At 40.5% G+C, this 23,004-nt stretch overlaps 1 protein-coding gene across 3 annotated transcripts in view; it reads right to left on the bottom strand.

Annotated features, from left to right (window-relative positions):
* Positions 1-23,004, bottom strand: part of MOSPD2 (motile sperm domain containing 2) — a 140,428-nt gene that overhangs the window by 55,841 nt on the left and 61,583 nt on the right. For all 3 annotated transcript variants that reach the window (XM_029604876.1, XM_029604877.1, XM_029604878.1), the window contains exons 8-9: positions 19,097-19,221; positions 8,924-9,097 (exon numbers count right to left, since the gene is read on the bottom strand). In XM_029604876.1, the coding sequence (XP_029460736.1) occupies positions 8,924-9,097; positions 19,097-19,221 (299 nt within the window). The remainder of the gene's footprint in view (positions 1-8,923; positions 9,098-19,096; positions 19,222-23,004) is intronic.

Genomic DNA, 23,004 nt, shown 5'->3' with positions numbered 1-23,004 from the left:
TACTTAATTTTTTAATCATGAACACCACCCTCCACCCTATAATCCTTTTATTATTTTTCTCCACAAAAATTTTTTTAATATTGTTTTTTGTTCCAAAACTGGAATGGAAGATTTCTTTTTCAATTGACCTTCTATTCCCACATGAATTTGTTCCAAAACTGGAACCTTCTATTCCCACATGATTTTGTTCCAAAACTGGAACTGAAGATTTCTTTTTCAATAGACCTTCTATTCCCACATGATTTAGAACACTGACCATTTTAATAGCCACCATTTGGACAGACTCCATCCTATTTATATCCTTTTGAAGGTGTGGTCTCCAGAATTATACACAATATTCCATGTTGGAAACTGTGTTTGTATATATAAATCTTATGTCAGTCAATCTAAAAGACAAGTTCAGGGTTTTTGCTTGATCGCAAGCTCTTATGTGACTGAAGATTTCTTTTTCAATTGAATAATTGTATTTTAACACTGAAAATTCCCTGAAGAAAGTGAAAAAAATTCCACTGTTCAAACCAAAAAAAAAAAATCAAAACATTGTCACAATAGCTAAAAGTAACACAAATTCAAGAAAAACTGCAAACACCACATGAAATTTTTAAATTGAAGTCTTTATTTATTTTTTTTTATAAAACTGGTCAGGAAAGTGGAAGATCCTCTTCTTTCTAAAAATAAAAAAAAAAATAAAAAAAGTAAGATTGTTTATTACTGCGCTTAGGTAAAGCAAATCATAAAATCAGAGATCTCACCACAACATGAAATCCTCTTTGTAGGGTTCTGAGCGAAAAGTTCATTTACTCGTTTTGCTGGTAACATCAGTTGTTAACTTGTTTGTTAGGCCCACCACCTTCGTTTTGTTGTTGTACTATAACCAATAAAACATGAGAATAGTATAATAATGCATCCAGACATAAACCAACAAAAATTAATTACTAAATCAAAAGCAAGTTACTGTACACTTAACTGCTGGATCCATATAAAATGTCTAATGAAGGTTATTATAATACAACCTGAAAGTGTTTACAGCAGAGGCAGCCAAACTTAATTATTTATTTATTTTTACAGGGGCACATTACTGGTACGCATCATAACCGTAGGCTGGAGTCCCCTTGGAACTCAGTGAGCTGGGGAAGGGGGAAAGAGAACGGGAATATACTGCACAGTGAAAGGACCAAAGCAGGAAACATACCAATAAAAAGAATAATTCAAAAACAGTTAATGAATAACCCCCTTAAATATTTCAAAACAGACATCAAATAAAATCCAATAATTAAAATTAGAAAGGATTTGAAAAAAAAAATTCCCCACACTCCATACCTGGGAACTTTTGATTTCCAGATGCCCTGTCATGGATTAGCAGGCAGAGAGAAAGAAGAGTTGTCGGACACAGGCACACAATGTTCTTCCACACCCACTCATCCTCCTCCCACACACAAACATGCTCTCTCTCTCATCCCCAAACACAAACATGTTCCTCCTTTCACTCCCTTTTCTTACACTTCAAGCAACAGTAGTTTCCATCTTCAGCTCCCATGACCAACAGGATGATTTCAAGCCACGGGGGAACCCAACTGTCTTTGATGAGAGAGAGCCATGCCACGCTGCTCCTCCTAACTTAAGGTTTCCGTCAGCTTAGCTGCTGGTTCCAGTGGAGCAGTGATGCTCCTCCTCTTCCCCGAGTCTGCTGGCACCATAAAACTCTTCTTCAAGGCCACACCAATCATGCTGTTGATTCCAGCGGGCCAATGCTTCTCTCCCTATGCTAGCTATGCCTTAGAAAGAGGGACATCACTGCTGAGTGTTGACATCCAACACAACATCAACAAAGACTCCCAAATGCCAGGCCACTGTTGATAACATCTGTCAAAGCGCCGGAGATAATGGGGCAAATGGATTCAACAGGAGGGCCAGAAAAAGCCTGTCATCGGGTCGGGTTTGGCCCATGGGCCGTAGTTTTCCCATACCTGGTCTACAGGGTCCTGGAGAAAGTAAGAAGGTGTTAAAAGAAAAGTATAGGCTAGCATTATTAGTAGAGGTTTGATAAATGAAGTCCTATGCTTAGGTGTTCAAAGAAGAATGCAGTTTTAATAATTCTCTTTCATTTTGTTGTCTTTCGTTTCCCCATGGGATAAGATCTTTCTTCCTATTTCCTTAAATTATTGGGTGTCTCATTACTCCCGATAAAATTCATATGCTGGAATCGGATTTCCTGATAATACACCTTCAAAGTGTAAATGTCACTCTGACATTTCAGGAAAGCACAAACTATGTTAGTGTTTAATTCTTTTAATTTCTTTTAAATATATCCTATTATAAACAATCATTCTTATAAACAAAATAAGTACTATTGTTATGAAAGATCATACTGAGGTTCTGAAAATGTTAGACCTTATCTTAATACATCATGCATACTGTACATGACAACCATTATATATTAGGTAGATCAGGGTGGGCAAACAATTTTGTACTGGAGCCATATTACAGGCTCTTGTTTGCGACAAGTGGTGGGGCAAGGGGGTGGGTGAGTCTCTATTGAAGCTCTTCACTACACAGTGAGTGGGATAAAACAACAGCAACAGAGATAATTATACAGATTATTATAAAATATATCTATTTTCACAAAAAGAACATTACACACATGCGTATATTCGTTATTTATCTCTACAATGCAACTTATAATACAATTCATAATCCCCCTTCCCTACCCTAACTCAACCACTTCTCCCAAAAACCCAAACCCAGAAGCACACACCATTTATACATTCCTCACCATCCCATAAAGAGAGAGATCAAGTACAGGCTAAGACAGCAAGATACTTCATTTTCTCCAATTACCTTCCCACTTAGACATCTAGACACTAAAAATCTGATTCCTTGCCTCACTTGAGTGACAATAAGTAAGCATTCCACATATTTGCAAATTGCTCCTTGTGCTTTTTTGATTTATGTTTTGCTGTCATATATTCATATACCAACAGCTTATGTAGCCACAGTTTCCATTGGTCCCTGGTCGGTTTGTCAGGAACAAGCCAAGTGGCCAGTATAGACTGAATAGCCACCAAAATTAGCCGAGGAAGTTTCAAGAATGAGGAAAGAAGAAATTACTACTTACCCGATAATTTCCTTTATTCTAATGAGGGCAGGCCAATCCCCACCAGTGAGTTATGCAGCTCTGTCAGCAGATGGAGACAGAGTAAGAAGCTGACGCATGGATATATAATTCTGCCCCATCAGTCCTCCATTATCCTCTGGAAAAGCCAAACTGTGGACAAACTGATTATCTTGAACGTTATTAACAATCAACCACTCATGCTTCCAACCAATAGGGAACACTGAGCTCAGCTAAAGGAATAAACTAATTTACTAAACTGAGGGACTGGTTAATCAACTTACCAGTCTTCAAACGAATACAAGGAACGGGTCCCTGCTGTAACAGATCCTTCTGAGGCGGTATACCATGGCCTCTGGGGCGATCCAGACCCACCAAAAAGGACAGTGTCTGCTTGACTTGCAATTTTGCAAGCAATCCTGTCTATCAGAGGCCAGGGTGGGAAGACATACAGCAGGCTGCCCCAAGGCCAGATCTGAAAGAGAACATTGATACAGAGCGCTCTCAGGTCCCATGCGACTGAAAAACAGTGGAACTCTCGTACTGTCAGAGGTTGCCAGCAAGTCTAGGAATGGACAGCCCCAGCATCCCACAGTGAGCTGAACGGCTTCATCCACTAGCTCCCATTCTCCTGAATTCAAGTTCCTCCTGCTGAGAAAGTCGGCTCTGACACTGTCCTTTCTGGCAATAGGCAGATATGCCTAAGAAATTTAACTCTGCCCATATCATGAGCGCATTTATCTCCTCTGACACCTGTTGAATCTTTGTTCCATCCTGACTGACATAGGCTACTGTCATCGCATTGTCTAACATTATCCAGACTGCCCAAGCCTCTAGATGCTCAGCGAACTGCAAGCACACTAGGATGAACCACTCAAATTTTCAATCGGTTGATGTACTGCCGCTCCTCAGTATTCCAGTGACTTTGCACCATCAACTCCTGACAGTGAACCCCCACAACCAGGAAGTCCTGCATCTGTTATGAGCACTAAGCAATTTGGGGTCTCCAAGGAAACTCCATTCTTGAGATAATCTGCCTGAACTACCACTGCAACTGGGCACTCACCACCAATAGCAGGAAAAAAGTCTCATCGAGTAGTTCTGCGACTGTGGGCTCCAGCGGGAAAGCAATGTGCATTTAAGAGATACCCTATGAGCTCTTGCCCAGCGAACTACTTCCAATGTGGCCACCACCAAACCCAGGACCTGTAGATAAGACCACATGGTAGGGCAAGCAGCGCACAGGGTATGAACTTGAGCAATCAACTTTGGAATCCGACTCTCCAGCAGAAATACCTTGCCCTGCTTTGTACTGAAGCAAACACCGAGATAGTCCAACATCTGAGATGGCTGTAAGCTGCTCTTAGATAGGTTCACCGCCCAGCCTAGCTCCTGTAGAAAGAAGGCTACTTTGTGAGAAGCCCAGAGACTTTCTTCCACGCTCTTTGCTTGAATCAATCAGTCATCCAGATATGAATGCACCAGAATGCTGTCCTCACGCAACACCACCACTATCACTACCATGGCCTTGGAGAAGCTCTTGGATTGTGGTGGCCAGCCCAAAAGGCAAGACTTGAAACTGGTAATGTCGACCCAGAATGTCAAACTGTGGACAAACTGATTATACTTGAACAACATTAACAACAATCAACCACTCATGCTACCAACCAATAGGGAACACTGAGCTCAGGAATAGTAATCACAGCTTTCATGGCTGAGTCTTTTCAGTGTAATTTTCACTGTTACTATATTCTAAAGGGAGCTGCATGGAGATGTCAAAGTCATCTAGAGGAATGTGAAGAAATTCTAGAGCATGCCCATCCTGAATCACTGAGGATCCATTGATCCGATGTGATCTGATCCACCTGTGATAAAAGTGAGATAGGCGCTCATCTATCTCCTGTACCAAAAGGTGATCCCGCAAATCTTCACTGAGAAGATAGAGAGGTTCCACTCCTGGAGCCTGTATCTTTCCAAGGCCTTCTGGGGCGAAAGGACTGAGACCTACTGAAAGGATGGGATCTTCGAGAATAAGCCCCCCTAGAAGAACAAAATCACCTGTAGTCACGAGTGGCCACTTGCTTGAAAGGGCCAAGAAGCTGGCTTCTAATCCTTTGCAAACAAGGGACCTGGGCTTCCCCCCATTTATTTACCATCTTTTCAATTCACTGCCAAACAAAAGGGAACCCTCGAAGGGCAACTTGGTAAGATCGGACTTAGAAATAGAGTCGGCCGAAGGATTACGCAGCCACAGCTGCCATCTAGCCACTATTATGGAAGCAACTCCTCTGGTGGCTGTGCGACCCAGGTCACATCGCGCCTCAGCCAAGAAGGAAACCCCTGGTTCTATCACTGAAAAGGCCCTGCAAGAGTCTTGCGAAAGACGCAAGATAGCTCGACCCACCAAGGCACAACAAGAAGCAATATGGAAATTCATTGTCAGGGTCTCAAAGGCTTGCTTAAGGATAGCCTCAATACTTCTATGCTGAGCATCCTTCAGAGCTGCCTCTCCTTTCACTGGGATGGTCATTCCCTTATTGACAGAACACATCAATGCATCCACTTTTGAGTAACACAACTTCTCTCTGCCTGAGGATGCAAGGGGTATAAAACCACCAAGGCGCACCCCTTTAAAGGTTATCTCTGGGGCACTCCATTCAAGATCAATCAACTCTTGAATAATATCCAGGAGGGGAAAGAAACATGGAGTCTTGCATAAGGTGACCAATATAGGGTCCTTCTTTGGCAGCCCCGAAGAGTCAATTCCAGTCATTCCAAGGGCCTTCAGAGTCTGAGAGATCAGACCCAGCAACACATCTCAGTGAAAGAAATGGAGTTCTATGTAGCTCTAAATCAGGGGGAATCTCTCCTTCCTCAGGACAGGAGCAACCCAAATCATCATCAGTGTCATCTTGATCCACATCAACTCGAACACCATCAGAACGTGCGGCTCCACAGAGTTGGCAGACAGGGGAACTTTGAGCATGTGATCCCAAGTTAGAAGGAATTCCCGACTCAGGACACCCCTGAAGAAAGGTCTAACCCCTGGAAAAATTCCACCCAGGAGGAGGAGGGCACCATACCAGGCCCCAAAGGCCAGAACCTGGTGTCCTGAGAGCAAGTCTACCCTGAAGACAACTCAGCCAGTGGATCAACTGAAGAAGGGGACACCCTTGCCATGTCTCCTTCAGTCCCAGTCCCCTCAGATCGAGGGGATGGACCAGCATCAGCAGAATCAATCAAGCATCCAGGCAGCGCTGACACAGACTTGCAGAAAGCTCTGGCTATTACCCTTATGTGGCTTGCAGCAGAAATTGCTCAGGATGCCCACCATCTGCGGGAGATGGAAAATACTGGTGGGCTGATATCCGGGAAGGATTATATATCCGTGACATCAGCTTCTTACTCTATCTCCATCTGCCTGAATGCAGAGAAAACTTCTTTGAAAGGGTAGAAAACTTTAAAAAACAGAGGTGTGGCATCTGGACCTTTAGTGAACACAATTCATCAGGTTCACGACAACATGCTCTCTCTGTAAAGCTTTTTAACCATAACTATCAATATTATGAAAAACAGCACCAACAGCGACATATATACCTACATGTACTGAAATACTGCATGTGCAAATCAACAAGTATGGTAGTAAAAAAATACCCCAAGGCACATTGAGATGATCAAAGCAGTAGCAAAAGAGGTCTTTAGCCATCAATAGCAATTAAAAAAAAAAAAAACATGAGTGCAAATACATTATTCAAGTAGTCAAGTGTTACAAAAGAATGCCTCAACAGTATGATCATCAACCTTTCACTAGCTGTTGATCTTCCATCAATAGTTTTTTTTTTTTTTTTGTAAAGGAAATGACACAGGCTAATGAGTACAAGGATGGATTACTCAAGGAAAAGCGGCAGATTCCCCTCAGCTGTTAACAACTGAAGGGATTCTGTTTTCTTTAAATCTATCCTCGTGCTCATTAGGCCGCATCTAATCAATGAGCATGAGGAAACATCTCCCATGCTACGAACTTCATAACAATTTCACTGGCTGCCACCACTGCTGCATATGCTGACATGATCATCAGAAGCCCACTTGATGCGCACATCAGGCCACTGAAGTTGAGTTCCAGCACTGATGGGCTGGACAGCCCGGAGGTAGGATTGCCATAAGGTAGGTGGCCTGCATAAAAATGCTGATGGGCTAGTTCTAGCCTGCGAATCTTCGTTTGCTCATTCTTTAGGTAGCTCATACTCCTGTTAAGCTACATAAATGTCAGAAATTAAACTTTGCAGTCAAGTACTATCTCAAGTTTGAGAACAGAATCAAATACCCATCATTCTATGAAGTTAGCAAGTAGCACATTTAAGACTAATTGGAGAAATTTCTTTTTCACTCAACGCACAATTCAACTCTGGAATTTGTTGCCAGAGGATGTGGTTAGTGCAATTAATGTAGCTGGGTTCAAAAAAGGTTTGGATAAGTTCTTGGAGGAGAAGTCCATTAACTGCTATTAATCAAGTTTACGTAGGGAACAGCCACTACTATAAATTGCATCAGTAGCATGGGATCTTCTTGGTGTTTGGGTAATTGCCAGGTTCTTGTGGCCTGGTTTTGGCCTCTGTTGGAAACAGGATGCTGGGCTTGATGGACCCTTGGTCTGACCCAGCATGGCAATTTCTTATGTTCTTATTCTAGCTTCTTGTACAGTAACACTAAGCCATTTTATAATGGAAGAACAGAATATAGTGACATTTCATGTGTTCATGTTAGTTTTTCCTTATTTTTCACTCGAAGTTATTTTGAAATCATATATGATGGCATTAATTGTTGTTCTTATTGTTTAAGTCAAAAATGTTTTCTATGACACAAATTAAGCTGGATGTGTTGAAATGCTTACCAATGTATAGAGCCATAATATACTTTCAAGAATATATGGAAGCTTTTTCTTAATTTTAAATGTATCACATAGGGCCCGATTTATTAAGGATTTTCTCCCATTGTGTCAATGGAAAAAAGAAAATGCTTCGCAAATCAGGCACACAGTGGACGAAAATTAAAAAAAACAAAAAACTTTAAATGAGTTAGTTACAAAGGGAACCCTAAAAATGTTCTCCATGCCACTGAAGTAAATGTTACTGTTGTACATGTCGTATGTTTAAAAACTAACCAAATATACAGTTACCCAGCATCAGATATGGCACCCAGTTGCATTATAGAAAAGTGACATGCATGATGAAATGCAGTTCCAGCATACACATGAGCCCAAATTGTTGACCAACACATTGAGAATATAACTCTCAGAAGTGAAGTACAAGTACATGTATAATTTCAGTAACAATCAGAATACTAGTGCAAGGTAGCTAAAATATCCATAGAGCCCAGTCAAGATTCAATCATAGCAGCTGACCATAGCTTCCAGCGTCAAGTGACAGCTTTTCATTCCCTTCTGAACTGTCTTATCATCCAACTACACAGAAGTAACTACCATATTAAAATGCAATGCTGAAGTATTCCTTTAGATTTACTATTAAAAAAAGTTCATAAAATAGTTTCCACACTATACTAAAATGTAGAAAATTACGGTATATTCAGAGAAACAGCCAATAGCAATAATTAGTCATTTTCATAATTAGAATGTATCATTTTGGGGGTAAGTTCTGTGAAATGGAATGAAAACAGAATACAGTATCACTTAAAATTAGAATATGTTACTGTACATTTTATTCTGAGGCCATGGTTGGGCTGTTTCATGGAACAGAATTTTGTAAAAAGTATGAATTTTTTTTAGTTTCTATAATTCCATTACTAAGCAAATACCTTTTTTGACTTGTGCACTCTATCACAAAGAACAGAATCCCCTCTATCTTTGCTTTCCGATTCAGTATCTTCTTTGCTGTCAGCTTCGTCGTCACCAGCAATAGGTCCACTTTCGTATAATGGTGTTTGAAAATCATCATCAGGTAATGGAGGATAACTGTACTTGAATGGATCCTATAAAAAAGAAAAAAAAATTTTTTGTAGTAATCTCTCTGGGATAAAGCCTAAATCACCATACAATTGTGTATAGCATGTTTTACAGAAACTGAACCAATAGTTCCACTTATTTATTTATTTAAGGATTTATATACCGGAGGTTCCTGTATAATATACATATCACCCCGGTTTACAATGAACAGTAACTATCGCTTCAAGTTAGCGGTTTACAATGAACATAGTTAATCCAAGAAACAGAAAAAAAAAATATATATATATAACAATGCTAACAATTAATAAATAATTAATAAATGAAAATAAATGCAATAACAATTAATAAATAATTAATAAACAATAAATATCAATGAAAAATGGCAATAAAAATGACAATAAATAACATACAATAGCAGTTAGTAAAATAACATGAGGGTTAATGAGAAAATAACATGGTTAAATAACAAGGTTATGTGAAATATGCTGATATATTTCACATAACCTTGATATATTTCACATAACCTTATGTTATGTGAAATATGCTTGTTATATTTCACATAACAAGGTTATGTGAAATACACTTAGAACAGGAGTGCAGGAAATTATGTTTCATAAAGAAATAAATCAAATATTTTAATAATGCAATAATAAAATTACAGAAAAATAAAAATTAATGACAAAAGCATAGCATAATGATTAAATTAAGGTATTCAGTTGAAAGCCCAATAATAAAGAAGGAAGATGTTTAGAGATATAGAGAAGTAAGAATATCTCAAGATAAGATCCATAGAGTTGAGTTAAAAATAAAATATTGAAAACTTGTTATAAGTGTTAAGACCTATATCAATGAATTTCCTTGCAGCAAACAGGGAAACTATGAAAATGGAAATGCACCATATACTGGAAACAAAGAAAATTCAGCTGATATTACAATTAAGCGAGCAAGTTGGTACCAAATTTATGGTTGCTCAAGCGAAATGTGTCTCTTTACTATCACAAATCTAGGTTTCCTATGTTGTATTTTTTTCCTCTAGAAATAAGATCACCGATATACAGTTCTTCCTCTTCTTAGACTGGCTTAACTCATGCAATCCACACCTTCACTTTGAGTTTTGTCTACACCGGAAATATCTCTCATTTTTAGACATTACAGTCAGTGTTAAAAGATAATACCTTTATTACCTCTTGGTTCTGTAAACCCACTGATCGTAATACTCTACTGTAGTATACTAGTCACCATCCACAACCTCTAAGGGACAACATTCCAGTTGGGCAGTTTTTACGCCTCCGAAGACTATGTTTCTCCCGTCTGGAGTACATTCATCAAGCTAACACAATGGTCCAACGATTTCAGGAACATGGATATCCACGACGCATCATCAAACGAGCTTACAAAAGGGCATTATACTTTAATCGAGAACTTTTATTTGCCCGCCGTCATGTGGAACCATCTACACAACTCACGTGTGTCCTGCCTTACTCCACACACAGTCACGTGGTTATTAATATTATAAAAGCTCATTGGCACTCACTGGCCCCACATGCCATTTTTCAGGAAATCCCACGGTTTACTTTCACCCATGGACGCAATTTGAAAGACAATCTTGTGACCTCGGAAAACAAACCATCTCTTTCTGCCATTGTAGATACCATAAGAGGACATAGTCCCTGTAACCATTGCTCAGTGTGTGCACATTCTCGGAGCATTCAAACCTTTATATACCCATCAACTGTAAAACAATACATCCTTCATGGTACGACCACCTGTGCCTCAAGTGGTGTGATATATGCAATTCTGTGTCCATGCCCCTTAATTTACATTGGTAAAACCACCTGCCCCCCTTAGGGCAAGGATCATTGAGCATCGCTCATGTTTGAAATCTAATCGCCTAGAAGCTCCTCTGGTAGACCACTGGCAGGTACAGAATCATTTGATTACTGACTTATGTTTTTTCGTTCTGGAACAGCTACCCAAACCATCCCATGGAGGCAACTGGTCTTTAGCATTAATACGTAAGGAACAAAAATGGATATTCGAACTTAACTCATTGGCTCCATCGGGTCTAAATCGTGAACTAGAGTGGCCTGCATTTTATTAGGCATTGCTTTAGCTCAGCCAATTTTCAGTTCTGCCACTTAGTCCAGCTACTTCATCACTTTCTTAAGTCTATTGATGTTTGGGAGTTGGTCCTCCCCTGATCCTCTTCCTTAGATTTAAGTTTTTAATTTCCTGTTTTACAACACCCCCCTCCCCCCTCCCCCAATACCTCCCCACCCTCCTTCCCATCTCCCTCCTTTCCCCTTTCCCCCCCTTCCCTCCCCATCCATTCCTCCGTCCCATCATATCTATGAAGTCAGTTAACCTATAATAATCTCCATTATCTGGATACTGCCAAACAAGATACTTGTTTTATGCTATACTGTCCTCCCGGAATCTTTAATTAACAAGCAATAATAAACACATTTTTTTTCTATATTCTGTATTTTGAGTTTAAGATTTACTTAGGTTACAGTTGGTCCAGTTTACACAGCTAGACCCCGACAAAACACCCCCCCCCCCTTTCCCCCGGTACTCCCTCCCCCCCACTTCCCCTTTCCTTCTCAACTGGTTTATTCATAAGTTGAAAAATTTCTCTCGGCTACGCTTGCAAAAGAGATACCTGTTTTTTATGGCATACAGCTTCACCTGGTTGAATTCCAGACACTGCCAATCTGAGCCACCTGACTTCTTCCGCTGTTTTGTGTGCTTTTTACAGTGTATCTGCCCAATTAAATGCTGATGTTGAGGGTTTCCCTTCCTAGTACATCACAATGAAGTGCACATTCATTTGGATCGTAGGTTTGGTTTCAGGTTTCTAGTTTATTAATTTGTTGATCTAGCGATAACGTTCGGCTGACATAACTGTATCTTATTCTTAGTTTGTTTTCGCTATTTGGAGGCCGGACCGGCCCATCTTCATACATTTTGGAAGTACATAATATACCGCTTCAGCCCGCACGATATCGGATGAGTGCCTGCACACACATGATACATGCGCTAGCAATATATTTTTTTGGTAAAACTTTTTTTGATAAACTGTTTCTAGCTGTCACGTTTGCATTTTGAATTTTATAGATGTAGAAAACTACAGAAGAAAAGTTCTGCCTACTTGGCAAGTACGAAAAAATTTTTCATTTCTTCACCTCTGCAATTCTCCCGACGTCTGCGGAAGCTTTCTAACCCCTCCGGTAAGCCCCCCCCATCGTATCCTTTACTGCTACAATCTTTACCGGCTTTGGCTTCATTTACCATATCTGAGGCTTCTTTGACTTTGTTGGGAAGCCTTGCATTTAATTTATTAGATTTGTTATTATAAAAAGATTAAGCCGGTTCACTGGATTTGTTCCTTGTTCCTCGACCTATGCCTTCCGATTCACGGTACTCCCTTATTCCTCGTTTTTTCACTTCACTAGATTTTGTTTTTACTTCATTAGACTCTGTTTTAAACATCTTCAGGAGACTATCACTTACTCCAGCTGCGATGTTTCCAGCAGTTTGAGCTCTGAGCCAACCCAAATAACTTAAGTTCCTTTTTCAAGCTACCTCGTAAGGTAAAGTTACTCCTCATATCTTTGGTATCTTTGATTGGCTTGTAAATGGTAGATATGCATTAGGGTTCCTTCAGGTACATTGTACAATATTCTTCTTTGCTTTGCGCCTTGTGGCCATGTCTTAGATTTGTATTATTTTTTTTTTTATTTTTCATTATCTTTTTAGCAGATTCAGCGGGTTCTCCAATTATCTAAAATCACCTACCTCATAAAACCCACAGTAAGTGACCTTGAGCTCTTTCATTATACCAACAATAGCACCTCGGTTTTAGTGTTTCCTTTTTCTTTCCCTCCCCCCCTTTCCCCTCCCCCCCCCCCACCCCCTCCCTTTTATTGATGTTTTGACAATTTCTGTCACCTGTTTTGGAGTTCCACAAACTACTTTTGCATGCTTTGGTCCCTTCTAGCTACATCATAAAACAATCTGATATGTGTAGGACGCCTACCTGTACAGTAATATATAGAATTTTCAATTTGTAGATTTTGACAAACTTCGGTCCCCCTGACGCAGCTGGAAGTGAAACACGGCCGTGTCGGGGCTCTGTCGCTTTTACAACACTGTAAATTATATACTAAATACCTTGCACATGCTCTGTGTGCAGATGTAAAATAATTGTTTGTTTGTTACATTATTATTGTCCAGTATATTGTATGCCGCACATCTTCTTGTTGTTAGTCTTTAAGTAATTATATTTTAAATTAATACAGAAAAAAGTTATTACTTAAAAATGCAGAATCAAATATTTTGAGCAGAATTTCCATAGAAATTCACTGTAAGAGTGTCCCTTCCACTCGCTCTCCATACTCCCCTGGCCACTTTGCCCTCTCAGGCCCCTACACCTGCCAGTATCTCCCCCCTCCACCTGTAGGCTCAACCCCTTATATTCTATCGCCAGTCCCAGAGTTTGACACCGTTCTCAGTACTGATCCTCACACAGGCTCCCTCTCTGTTCCTCCCTCTCTCACACACACACACGCTCCCTCTCTCTAGTACACATGCACATCCTCATTCAGGCTCCTTCACTCTCTCACACACACATCCCCTCATACAGGGCCCTCTCTCTTGCATACGCACCCATACAAGCTCCCTTTCTCTCACACATACATCCTCACACAAGCTACCTATGATTTTCTCTCACACATTCATTCACACAGGCTTCCTCTCACATTTGCACAATCCTTTCACACAGGCTAGCACCCTCACATACACACAATCCCTTTTTCATACACACCAGCTCCCAATCTCTCACACACATACACACTCCTTCACAATCTCCTCATATAGGCTCCCTCTCTCTGAAACCCACAAGCATCCTCCCCCCTTACCTCCCATGTTCTCTCTCACCCTCCCCTCTCCCTGCTCTCACCCTCCCCTCCCACACACCACACGCATTCTCTCTCACCGGGGCCTTCCACCTTCGTCGCAAGCAGAGCACACTCCGTTCGCGGCACACGGGGCCTTTCATCTTCGCCCCGAATAGCTGCCTGGGCCTTCATCTTTGCCTCGAGTGGAGCACTCCCCGCAGCACACGCGTGCCTTTGTCTTTGCACACTCCGTTCTCAGCATGGCGGGGTCTCCTCAGTTTTATTTTTTTTTTCTTTTTATACATTTTAACAAAATTACATGATAAATCTTGAAAGAATTACAGAGGTAAACAGAAATTACTCAACAATTTCCCCCAAAAAACAATCCTCATTTATCTCTGATATTAAAGTCCACAATTGTAGGGTTGGATATACTCAACCTAAACCAAATTTTTCCTTTTATATTCAAGAAATTCTCAGTAGATTACAGAGACCTAACACTTTTATAAGGAACTTGATTCATTTTCACTGGCTCCCACTGGAGTCACTGGGGGTTTCCCTATAAGAAATTGTGTCAGTTGGGATGGCTAAAAAAATATGTAAGTATTATTGACATATGTTACGATGCATTTACATGGAAATCTAAGGTAGAAGGCCGCCCCAATCAGCAAAACTTGAGGCCTCAATAGGAGGAAAGCCTTCCTCCTTTTTTGGGTCTCGTGTGATACATCTGGGAATGCTCTGACATTACATCCTAAAAATGAAACGTTTCTGAGTCTAAGCACAGTCTTAATAACCATTCTTTGCCTAGTGCTAGAGTTACTATTAGCATTGCTGGAACTGCCAGTTCTTTATCAGAAGACTCTAGGATCGCAGAAATATTCAAAGGTTGATCTTGTACTGGTACCAAAGTTGTTGTTCCCTCCATTTGTTCCGTGGATATTCTTGGCTTTGGAAGGGAAAAAATCTTGGCTACTGGTGGTAAAGCATTTTCTTCAACTTGTAATACATCCCTCAGATATCTTTTAAACAAGTCTCTTGGCGAGTTGAAAGGAATTTGAGGGAAATTTATAAATCTTAAATTTCTGTTCTTGATTAAGTTTTCAAGATTTTCCATTTTCATAGCTAGATTTTTCTTGTCCTTTATTGTCGTTGACTGGACTTGTTGAACTGTATTTATCTGTTCTCTATTTAACAAAATTTGTTGCTCCAGCTCAGTATCAGTGATGCTCAGCACTTTAACCTGATCTTCCAAAGCTTTAATTTTATCATTTATAGGTGTTATTTGATGCAATATAGAAGACCTCATCTCTATTATTGTTTCCCCAGATAGTTTCAAGCAAGAAAGTTTTTGGTCTTACCACTATAGGAATTTTAATTATAGGTAGATCTCCGGTGGCTCCAGCTAGATCTCCCAGGGATGAATCTCTTCTGATCTCGGGCTGCCCTGATGATACTTCTGGGCTCTCTGACTCAATCGAGGCCCCGTCGGTCCCTGCCGGGCTCTGCCCCTCAACACTTCGGTCTGGCAGCATCTCCCCCGATTCACGGGCTCTCCTCATTTTGGCAGGATTTCCCAGTGGCGTTCCTTCTGCGGGGCTTAACGGTGATATCGAGCCAGGGAGATAGGGGCGCTCCATTTCCCCTCCCCCGGTCTCCAGTGGCTGCATTCCCACACTCATGTCTCTGCGGACGACATGTGCATCCATTGGGCCGGAGACAGGTGTTGACACGGTGGCTGTAGGGTAAGGCTCTCCCCATGGTTTTCGTTTCCTCCCCATCAAGGAAAATCTTTCAGCAAGAACTATAAAACTTAATCACCCGCAGGAGCTTAAACACCAAACCAGCCTACTGAGCGGCCATCTTGGATCTGCCCCCCTTCTTCTCCTCTGCTGTTTTCTGCAAATTCTGTGCAGAAAATGGCAATTCTGCACAGGACTAGTTATAGGGGACAGACATCATCTGAACAAACTCTGCCTGTCTAAAAGGGATAACAAGGCTGATACCTAGGGAAGTGAGGCAACACATTGTGACTCAGAGAAGGGCAGACCAAATATGTTCCTTTATATGCTCATTATTACACAATTTGTTTCTATTTGACCTACCACACAACCTCTGCCCCAGCTTTGAATACCATTTTTTTTTCACATGCCTTTCTGCATAGCTATTTACCATAAGCTTCTTTCCGGTTGCAAACTGGATGACTCAAATCTTAATAGATATATTAACAAAACTAATGGAGCCATTACCTGAGTCTGAACATCCAGGACTGCTCCGATTGCTTCTTACTGGCAACAGATGTGAATGCCAACTTTCCAGGTTCCTGCCACAATGTCCAGCCCCCTCTATGACATGTATGCTCTGGATCCAGGAGACTGAGTTCTTCTAGGTAAGTGCTGGAACCATAACAGTCTTCATGGTGCTAGTGATGTCTTCATATCTTCTAGCATGTCATACTGTGTCACTTTCTTTCTTTGCCGATAGGTAATAATGATTATTCCTGTTATGCTGGCCTCACTGCCAGCATCCTTCCTTTATTCCTCCTTTGCCTCCAAAGAGTGGTAAATACTAAGCCCACTGCATCATTAATGGCTAATTTTGCTCAGTAGATCATGCTGGCAGCTTCCTTAGCATTATCCTGGTGAAAATAGTTATACAGTGTTCATTGTGTGCTGCATCTTTCCTGGCTGGCAGAGGCAGGAGGCTGAAGAAGTGGCCTCTGCAAGTGCAGCATATTCGGGAGCTCGTATAATTTCTCAATACTTTAAGAACTATCTGGAAGGTGTGAGGGGTGTATCATGATACAGTAGATAAGATTTTTAAACATTAATAGCATTTGTGTTGTTACTGTGCTATGACTGCTTTGTTGCCCTCTTTTTCAGGAGCTTCTCTGTTAAAGATACTCTATGGCATACCAAGTAGGAGTAGATGGTGTGGTGATCAATGCACATAACACCAAATGAAGTAAGAGGGTTAACAAATTATAAATAAAATAACTAAAGAGACAGAGATAAAAAACAACTAAAATAAAGTATATGTGAAGGACAAAGTCCTTCACTGAATAATCAATAAATCTAGCTCCGAATAGTCTCGGGCTACAGTCATATCTAGTCCCTGAGAATGTTCTAAAACATTTTGATTGCGTGTTCTGTTACTATGTCTTCTCTATCATAATAAGAGTTCCCATAATTGCCAGTTTATGTAATGTTGCTGGGGGAAAAGTAGCATAAGCGTAACTCAACAGAGATAAACAGAAGGTGTAATGCATGGGTTCCCAACTTATGGCTTGTAATCAGACCTGGCTTGCAGAGCTTTCTTTCAGCCTGCTCTATTTTTCCTTTGAACCGATGGATCTAACCTGTAGTGTATTTTTGTATTTATTTTTTTGTAGGCGCAGTGGCAACAGAAGGGCTAGCTAGTAGGGCTTCTCAATGAGAAAAAAGCTGGCAGGATCCAAACCAGTGAAGTCAGGTGCTGGCAGATTGAATAGGGCTGTAGAAGGAAGGAAGCCATAGCCCTCCAATCACACCCCCATCCTCTATTTCCCTTATCCCCCTTCTCCAAAGCCTTTTAATCCCCTCACACCCTAATACACCAGCCATCCTCTCACTCACATCCTCACTCTACTTGCACCTAGTGATCCCCCTCTCCACCCTGACTTTCTCCCATATCCTCCCCTCTTTCACAGCAGCACCCTCCCATCTCTCCACAATCCCTCAGCCACTTTCTTCTCTCACTCATTCTCCTCACCACCATGATCCCTCATTCTCCCTCTCTTACACCCAGTTCCAAGATCCTCTCGCTCACTGTCCCTCATTTATTTTCTCCTTGAATTCTCCCTTTTCCTCATTTTACTTTCTCCCCTCATTACATCCCCTTCCTCCGTGATCCCCCTCATGCTCCCTGGTTCACTTCCCTTCCCCCATACGCTCACTGTCCCCCATTTATACTCCTCATTCAGTTTTGTCAACCTCCCTGATTTATTCCCCCTGCCAACACAATCCCCTTACTCACCCCTTCGTGTCAGGGACTGCGGCCTTGCTGTGCTACCAGGGTCTAAGTGACATGCTTTGAATCATGTGGGAAGGAGCTGCAAAAAATCATAGGAGACTGGGGACCCTGCTTATTATGAGCCAAGTCTCCCATTAAAACACGAAAACCAAGTAACAAGGATGTAGAGGAGAAACTGCGCTTCTACATGTCTGTGCTATACATCTGTTACAGCCAAGCTGGCTTCTGGCCAACCAGGGCACTGTACATAAAAACATTTTCTGAAGAAAGAAAATTCTGGAGTATTTATTTTACTGGAAAGATTCAGGAGAGATTTTCGCCACAGTGATTTGATTAGCTGCCACTGTATTATACACAACACAGAAAAATTCCAGTAGCCTTCAAGAGGTGTTTGGTATTACACCTATTAAATATGAGAAAGTATGGTAACCATCTTAAGGTCCACTTCAGTGAGACAAAGCCTTTGTCAAGGTATTAATGCAAATAACTTTATTGTTTGAAGGCTCCTCTTTTCAATTCTTAGACAATTCAATGATTCGTGAGTCCCCATGACATGCACATTCATTGTGGATATCCTGAAAACCCAGTGGGGTCCCCAGGACAGGTTTGGGAAACCTTGTGCTAGAGATTCCCATAGTAAGTCGTGAATCCCACATTTTAATTCAGTTATTTCTGAAACTGATTTATTTTAAGTTCTCTTATTCTCCTTACCTGTGTATTTTTAAAATGTCTTTAAAGACTAGTACCGCTAAGTCAAAGATTGTATCCTGATTGAGAGAAACAGATTCCAAAGTGTGCTTGCTTAAGGGCTTTATCACGCATAAAACAGATTTAGTATGTACTAATTCAGAATTAGGATTCATAAGATTCAAGCTTCATACACTCAGCAACTTGATTTGATGATTTTACATTTTTGGGAACGGGTGCCAGGAAAACTTAAAATGATATTTATACAATGAATAAGAAAATGCACAGGAAATTTAAATTTGTGTTACCTGGAAATGGCCACTTTCAACCATTTTAGAGATACAAAATGATACATGAAGTGACCTGTAACTTCTGTACATATGTATATAGTTCAAATTCTAACTCATTTTCACAGTTAATTGTACTTACAGTTCCTCCCATATGTGGTGGTAAATATTCCACACTGATGAAGTCCTGCACATCATTCCTGTTAGTAAACTTCAGCATGTTTACTGCTTCTGGGCCAAGCCAACTCTTCACAATTTTAAATGCAGCTGGGCAAAGCAATTTTACAGAACTTAGTATCCAAGCACACAAAAAAAAGCACATCTTTAGCTACACAATCATCTACTATATATTCATAATGAAGTATTCAGAATATTGACTTTCATTTGCACCTACCCCCATTGTATTTCTTTTGGAGAGAATACACAAAGCAGAATAAAAATGAAAAAAAGAAAAAAGAAAAGAAAAATTCTACATCTCTACTGCATGACTTTGTGCTTCAAAAGAAATCAAAAACACAACTAGGAGCATTGTTAAAAAAAAAAAATTGTAAATATATAAAACTGAGTAAACCTTAACAGATATGAGAAACATAACCCATATATTTAATATGGATGACATGGTAACTTTATTTAGACTATCGAAATGAATACATGAGAGATTTACAAACACTGCCTCCTTTGCATAAAAATTTAGTTCATGCATATTCATTGTGGATACCTGGAAAACCTGACTAGCTAGGACAGATTTGGGACACACTGGTCTACTGCTTTCCCCTCACATCAGGCAAATCTCCTCTATTTCAAACCGGAGACAGTTTTCAAGAGTGATGACTCAAATGAACTGAAACAAATCACGATGAACTTGGAAGATGTAGTAGGCCAGACTGACAAACTGAAGAGTAGTAAATCACCTGGACTGGATGGTATATACACCCCTGAGTTCTGAAAGAACTTAAAAAAATGAAATTGAAGACTTATTTCAATTAATTTGTAACCTATCATTAAAATCATCCGTTGTACCTGAAGATTGAAAGCTTGCCAATATAACCCCGATATTTAAAAAGGGTAACAGGGGTGATCTGGGAATCTATGGACCCGTGAGCCTGACTTCAGTGCCAGGAAAAATTGTGGAAACTGTTATAAAGAATAAAATCACAAAACATTTAGATAGACCTGGTTTAATGGGACACAGCCAGCATGGATTTACCCAAGGGAAGTCTTGCTTCACAAATTTACAATTTTTTTTTGAAGGGGTGAATAAACATGTGCACAAAGGTGAACTGGTAGATGTGGTGCATTTGGATTTTCAGAAGGTGTTTGACAAAGTCCCAAATGAGAGGCTTCTAAGAAAACTAAAAAGTCATGGGATAGAAGGAGATATCCTTTTTTGGATTGCAAACTGGTTGAAAGACAGGAAACAGAGAGTAGGATTAAATGGTCAGTTTTCACAATGGAAAAATGTAAACAGTGTACCTCAGGGATCTGTTCTTGGACTTGTGATAAATTGCAGGAGGACCTTATGAGACTGGAAGATTGGGCTTCCAAATGGCAGATGAAATTTAACATGGACAAGTGCAAAGTGATGCCTATAGGGAAAAATAACCCTTGCTGTAGTTACACAATGTTAGGTTCTATCTTAGGGGTTATCATCCAGGAAAGAGATCTAGGTGTCATAGTGGTAATACATTGAAATCTTTGGCTCAGTGTGATGTGGCAATCAAAAAAGGCAAACAGAATGTTAGGAATTATTAAGAAGGAAATGGCAAAACCCCCCCCCCCCCCAAAAAAAAAAAACTATGGATGTCATAATGCCTCTGTATCTCTCCATGGTGAGACCGCATCTTGAATACTGTGTGCAATTCTGGCTGCTGTATCTCAAAAAAGATATAATTGCACTGGAGAAAGTGCAGAGGGGCGACCAAAATAAGTGAAATGGAACAGCTCCCCTATGAGGAAAGGCTAAGGAAGTTAGGGCTGTTCAGTTTGGAGAAGAGTCGAATGAGGGGGGATACAATAAAAATCTACAAAATCTTAAAAGGATTTGAACTCTCAGATAATAAAAAGGCTAGGGGGTACTCCATGAAATTAGCAAGTAAAATCCATGAACTGCTATTAATAAGCAATAGTAACCTGAGATGTATTAAATGTTTGGGTAATTGCCAGGAACTTGGGACTTGGATTGGCCACTGTTGGAATAGGTTACTGGGCTTGATGGACCCTTGGCTTGACCCAGTATGGCATATCTTATGTTCTTATGAAATCCTTCCTAGAAGCCAGAATACAAGAAGAATTTTCAGGTAGGTTAAGGGAATGCAATGCTACCCTCTCAACAAACTGGCAGTGAGGAATAGGGACCTGACGTTAGAATGACACAGCATTCCCCAATTCTGAGTGATGAAAGAGGGGAATTTCCCGACCTGATCAGATTTACGACTGACTTCTCCTATAGAAATAGAAACCAACTCTACCACAGCCAACACAGAGCTATGAAAATCAAGGTTACCTGTCTCGTCTGAGTTTTAGCAAGGTCCTTTCTACCAGAGGAACTGAAAGATAAGCATATAGAAACACTTTAGGGAAAGGGCATCTGAGGCTAGTTTGCCTTGTGTTCCCTATTCTGAAGTAGAAGTTTGGGACCTCTCTGTTTAGAGGAGATGCAAAACTCTCTACCATGGGTGTCCTCTACTTGTGGAATATCTGGTTTGCTATATGTTTATGCAAGGATCATTCATGAAATTTCAGAATCCAACTCAATCTGTCTGAAAGGGCTTTCTCCTCACCCACCTGACTCCAAAGCTCATTCCATGAGAAATAGATTAGTACCACATCTGGAAAGTTTCCTGACACAGACGGTATGAACTTGTTTCTCCCTGCTTGTTAAAGTAGAAGATCGCTACCTGAATGTCTGTCTGTGGGCCAACCTCTCTGAAAGACTTTAAAGCATATATCGCCCTTAACCTAGGAAGTTATCCGATTAGGTTTTTTTCTATGCAGACCAGAAGCTGTGGTTGCAAAACTCCTCTAAATGAGCTCCCTAGCTTAGGTTAGATGCATCTGTGGTTGTCAATTTGTACTGGAGGAATCTGGAAGGAGATACCTTTGGCCACATTTGATTGAATCAGAAAGTCCCTGAATTATTGGGTGATAAGGATGATGTCTCAGATCCTGAGTGGACTAGAACTAATGTGATTGTAAGACCCACTGGGCTCATCTCATATAAAGACATACCATGGGAGCGATGTGCTGATGACATGAGGCACAACAAATTCAAAATGCCCCAATGCTGATGTCTGCTGACTCATTTTTACTTCTTCCACTGTAGACATCAGCCTGATGATCCTCTCTCGTGGAAGAAAAGTTTTTACTTGAATCATATTTAGCAGAGCTTGTATAAATTGCAATTAGGATGACGGGCTCAAATGGACCTTGGAGTAATTTATCATGAATCCAAGCAACCCCACCATCCAGATGGTTTTGGTCATTGATTCTATGGCATCACCTTGAGATGTGCATTTGACCAGCCAATCATTCAGGAAAGGGAATATGTATAGCTCTAATTTGTGTAAATGCACAGTCACCAGAACATATGAACATAAGATATGCCATACTGGGTCAGACCAATAGTCCATCAAGTCCAGTATCCTGTCTCCAACAGCGACCAAACCAAGTCACAAGTACCTGGCAAGTACCCAAACAAACAGATCCCATGCTACCAATGCCGGCAACAAGTAGTGGCTATTCCCTATTGATTAATAGCAGTTTATAGACAACTTCTCTTTCAGGAACTTATCCAAATCTATTTTAAAATCAAGCTATACTAACTATACTAAATACCTTAACCACATCCTCTGGCAATGAATTCCAGAGCTTAATTGTGCATTGAGTGTAAAAGAATTTTCTCTGATTAGTTTTAAATGTGCTACTTGCTAACTTCATAAAGTGCCCCCAGTCCTTCTATTATCCAAAAGAGTAAATAAATTCCTATTTACTTGTTCAAGTCCTTTCTTGATTTAGTAGCCATCTATCATATTCTACCTCAGCCCATCTCTT

Source organism: Rhinatrema bivittatum, chromosome 5 (genome assembly GCF_901001135.1).
Source record: "Rhinatrema bivittatum chromosome 5, aRhiBiv1.1, whole genome shotgun sequence".
In the NCBI taxonomy this organism is placed as follows: Eukaryota; Metazoa; Chordata; class Amphibia; order Gymnophiona; family Rhinatrematidae; genus Rhinatrema; species Rhinatrema bivittatum.
The sequence above is the reverse complement of the archived record's forward strand: the minus strand, read 5'-3'. Positions and strand labels throughout refer to the sequence as shown.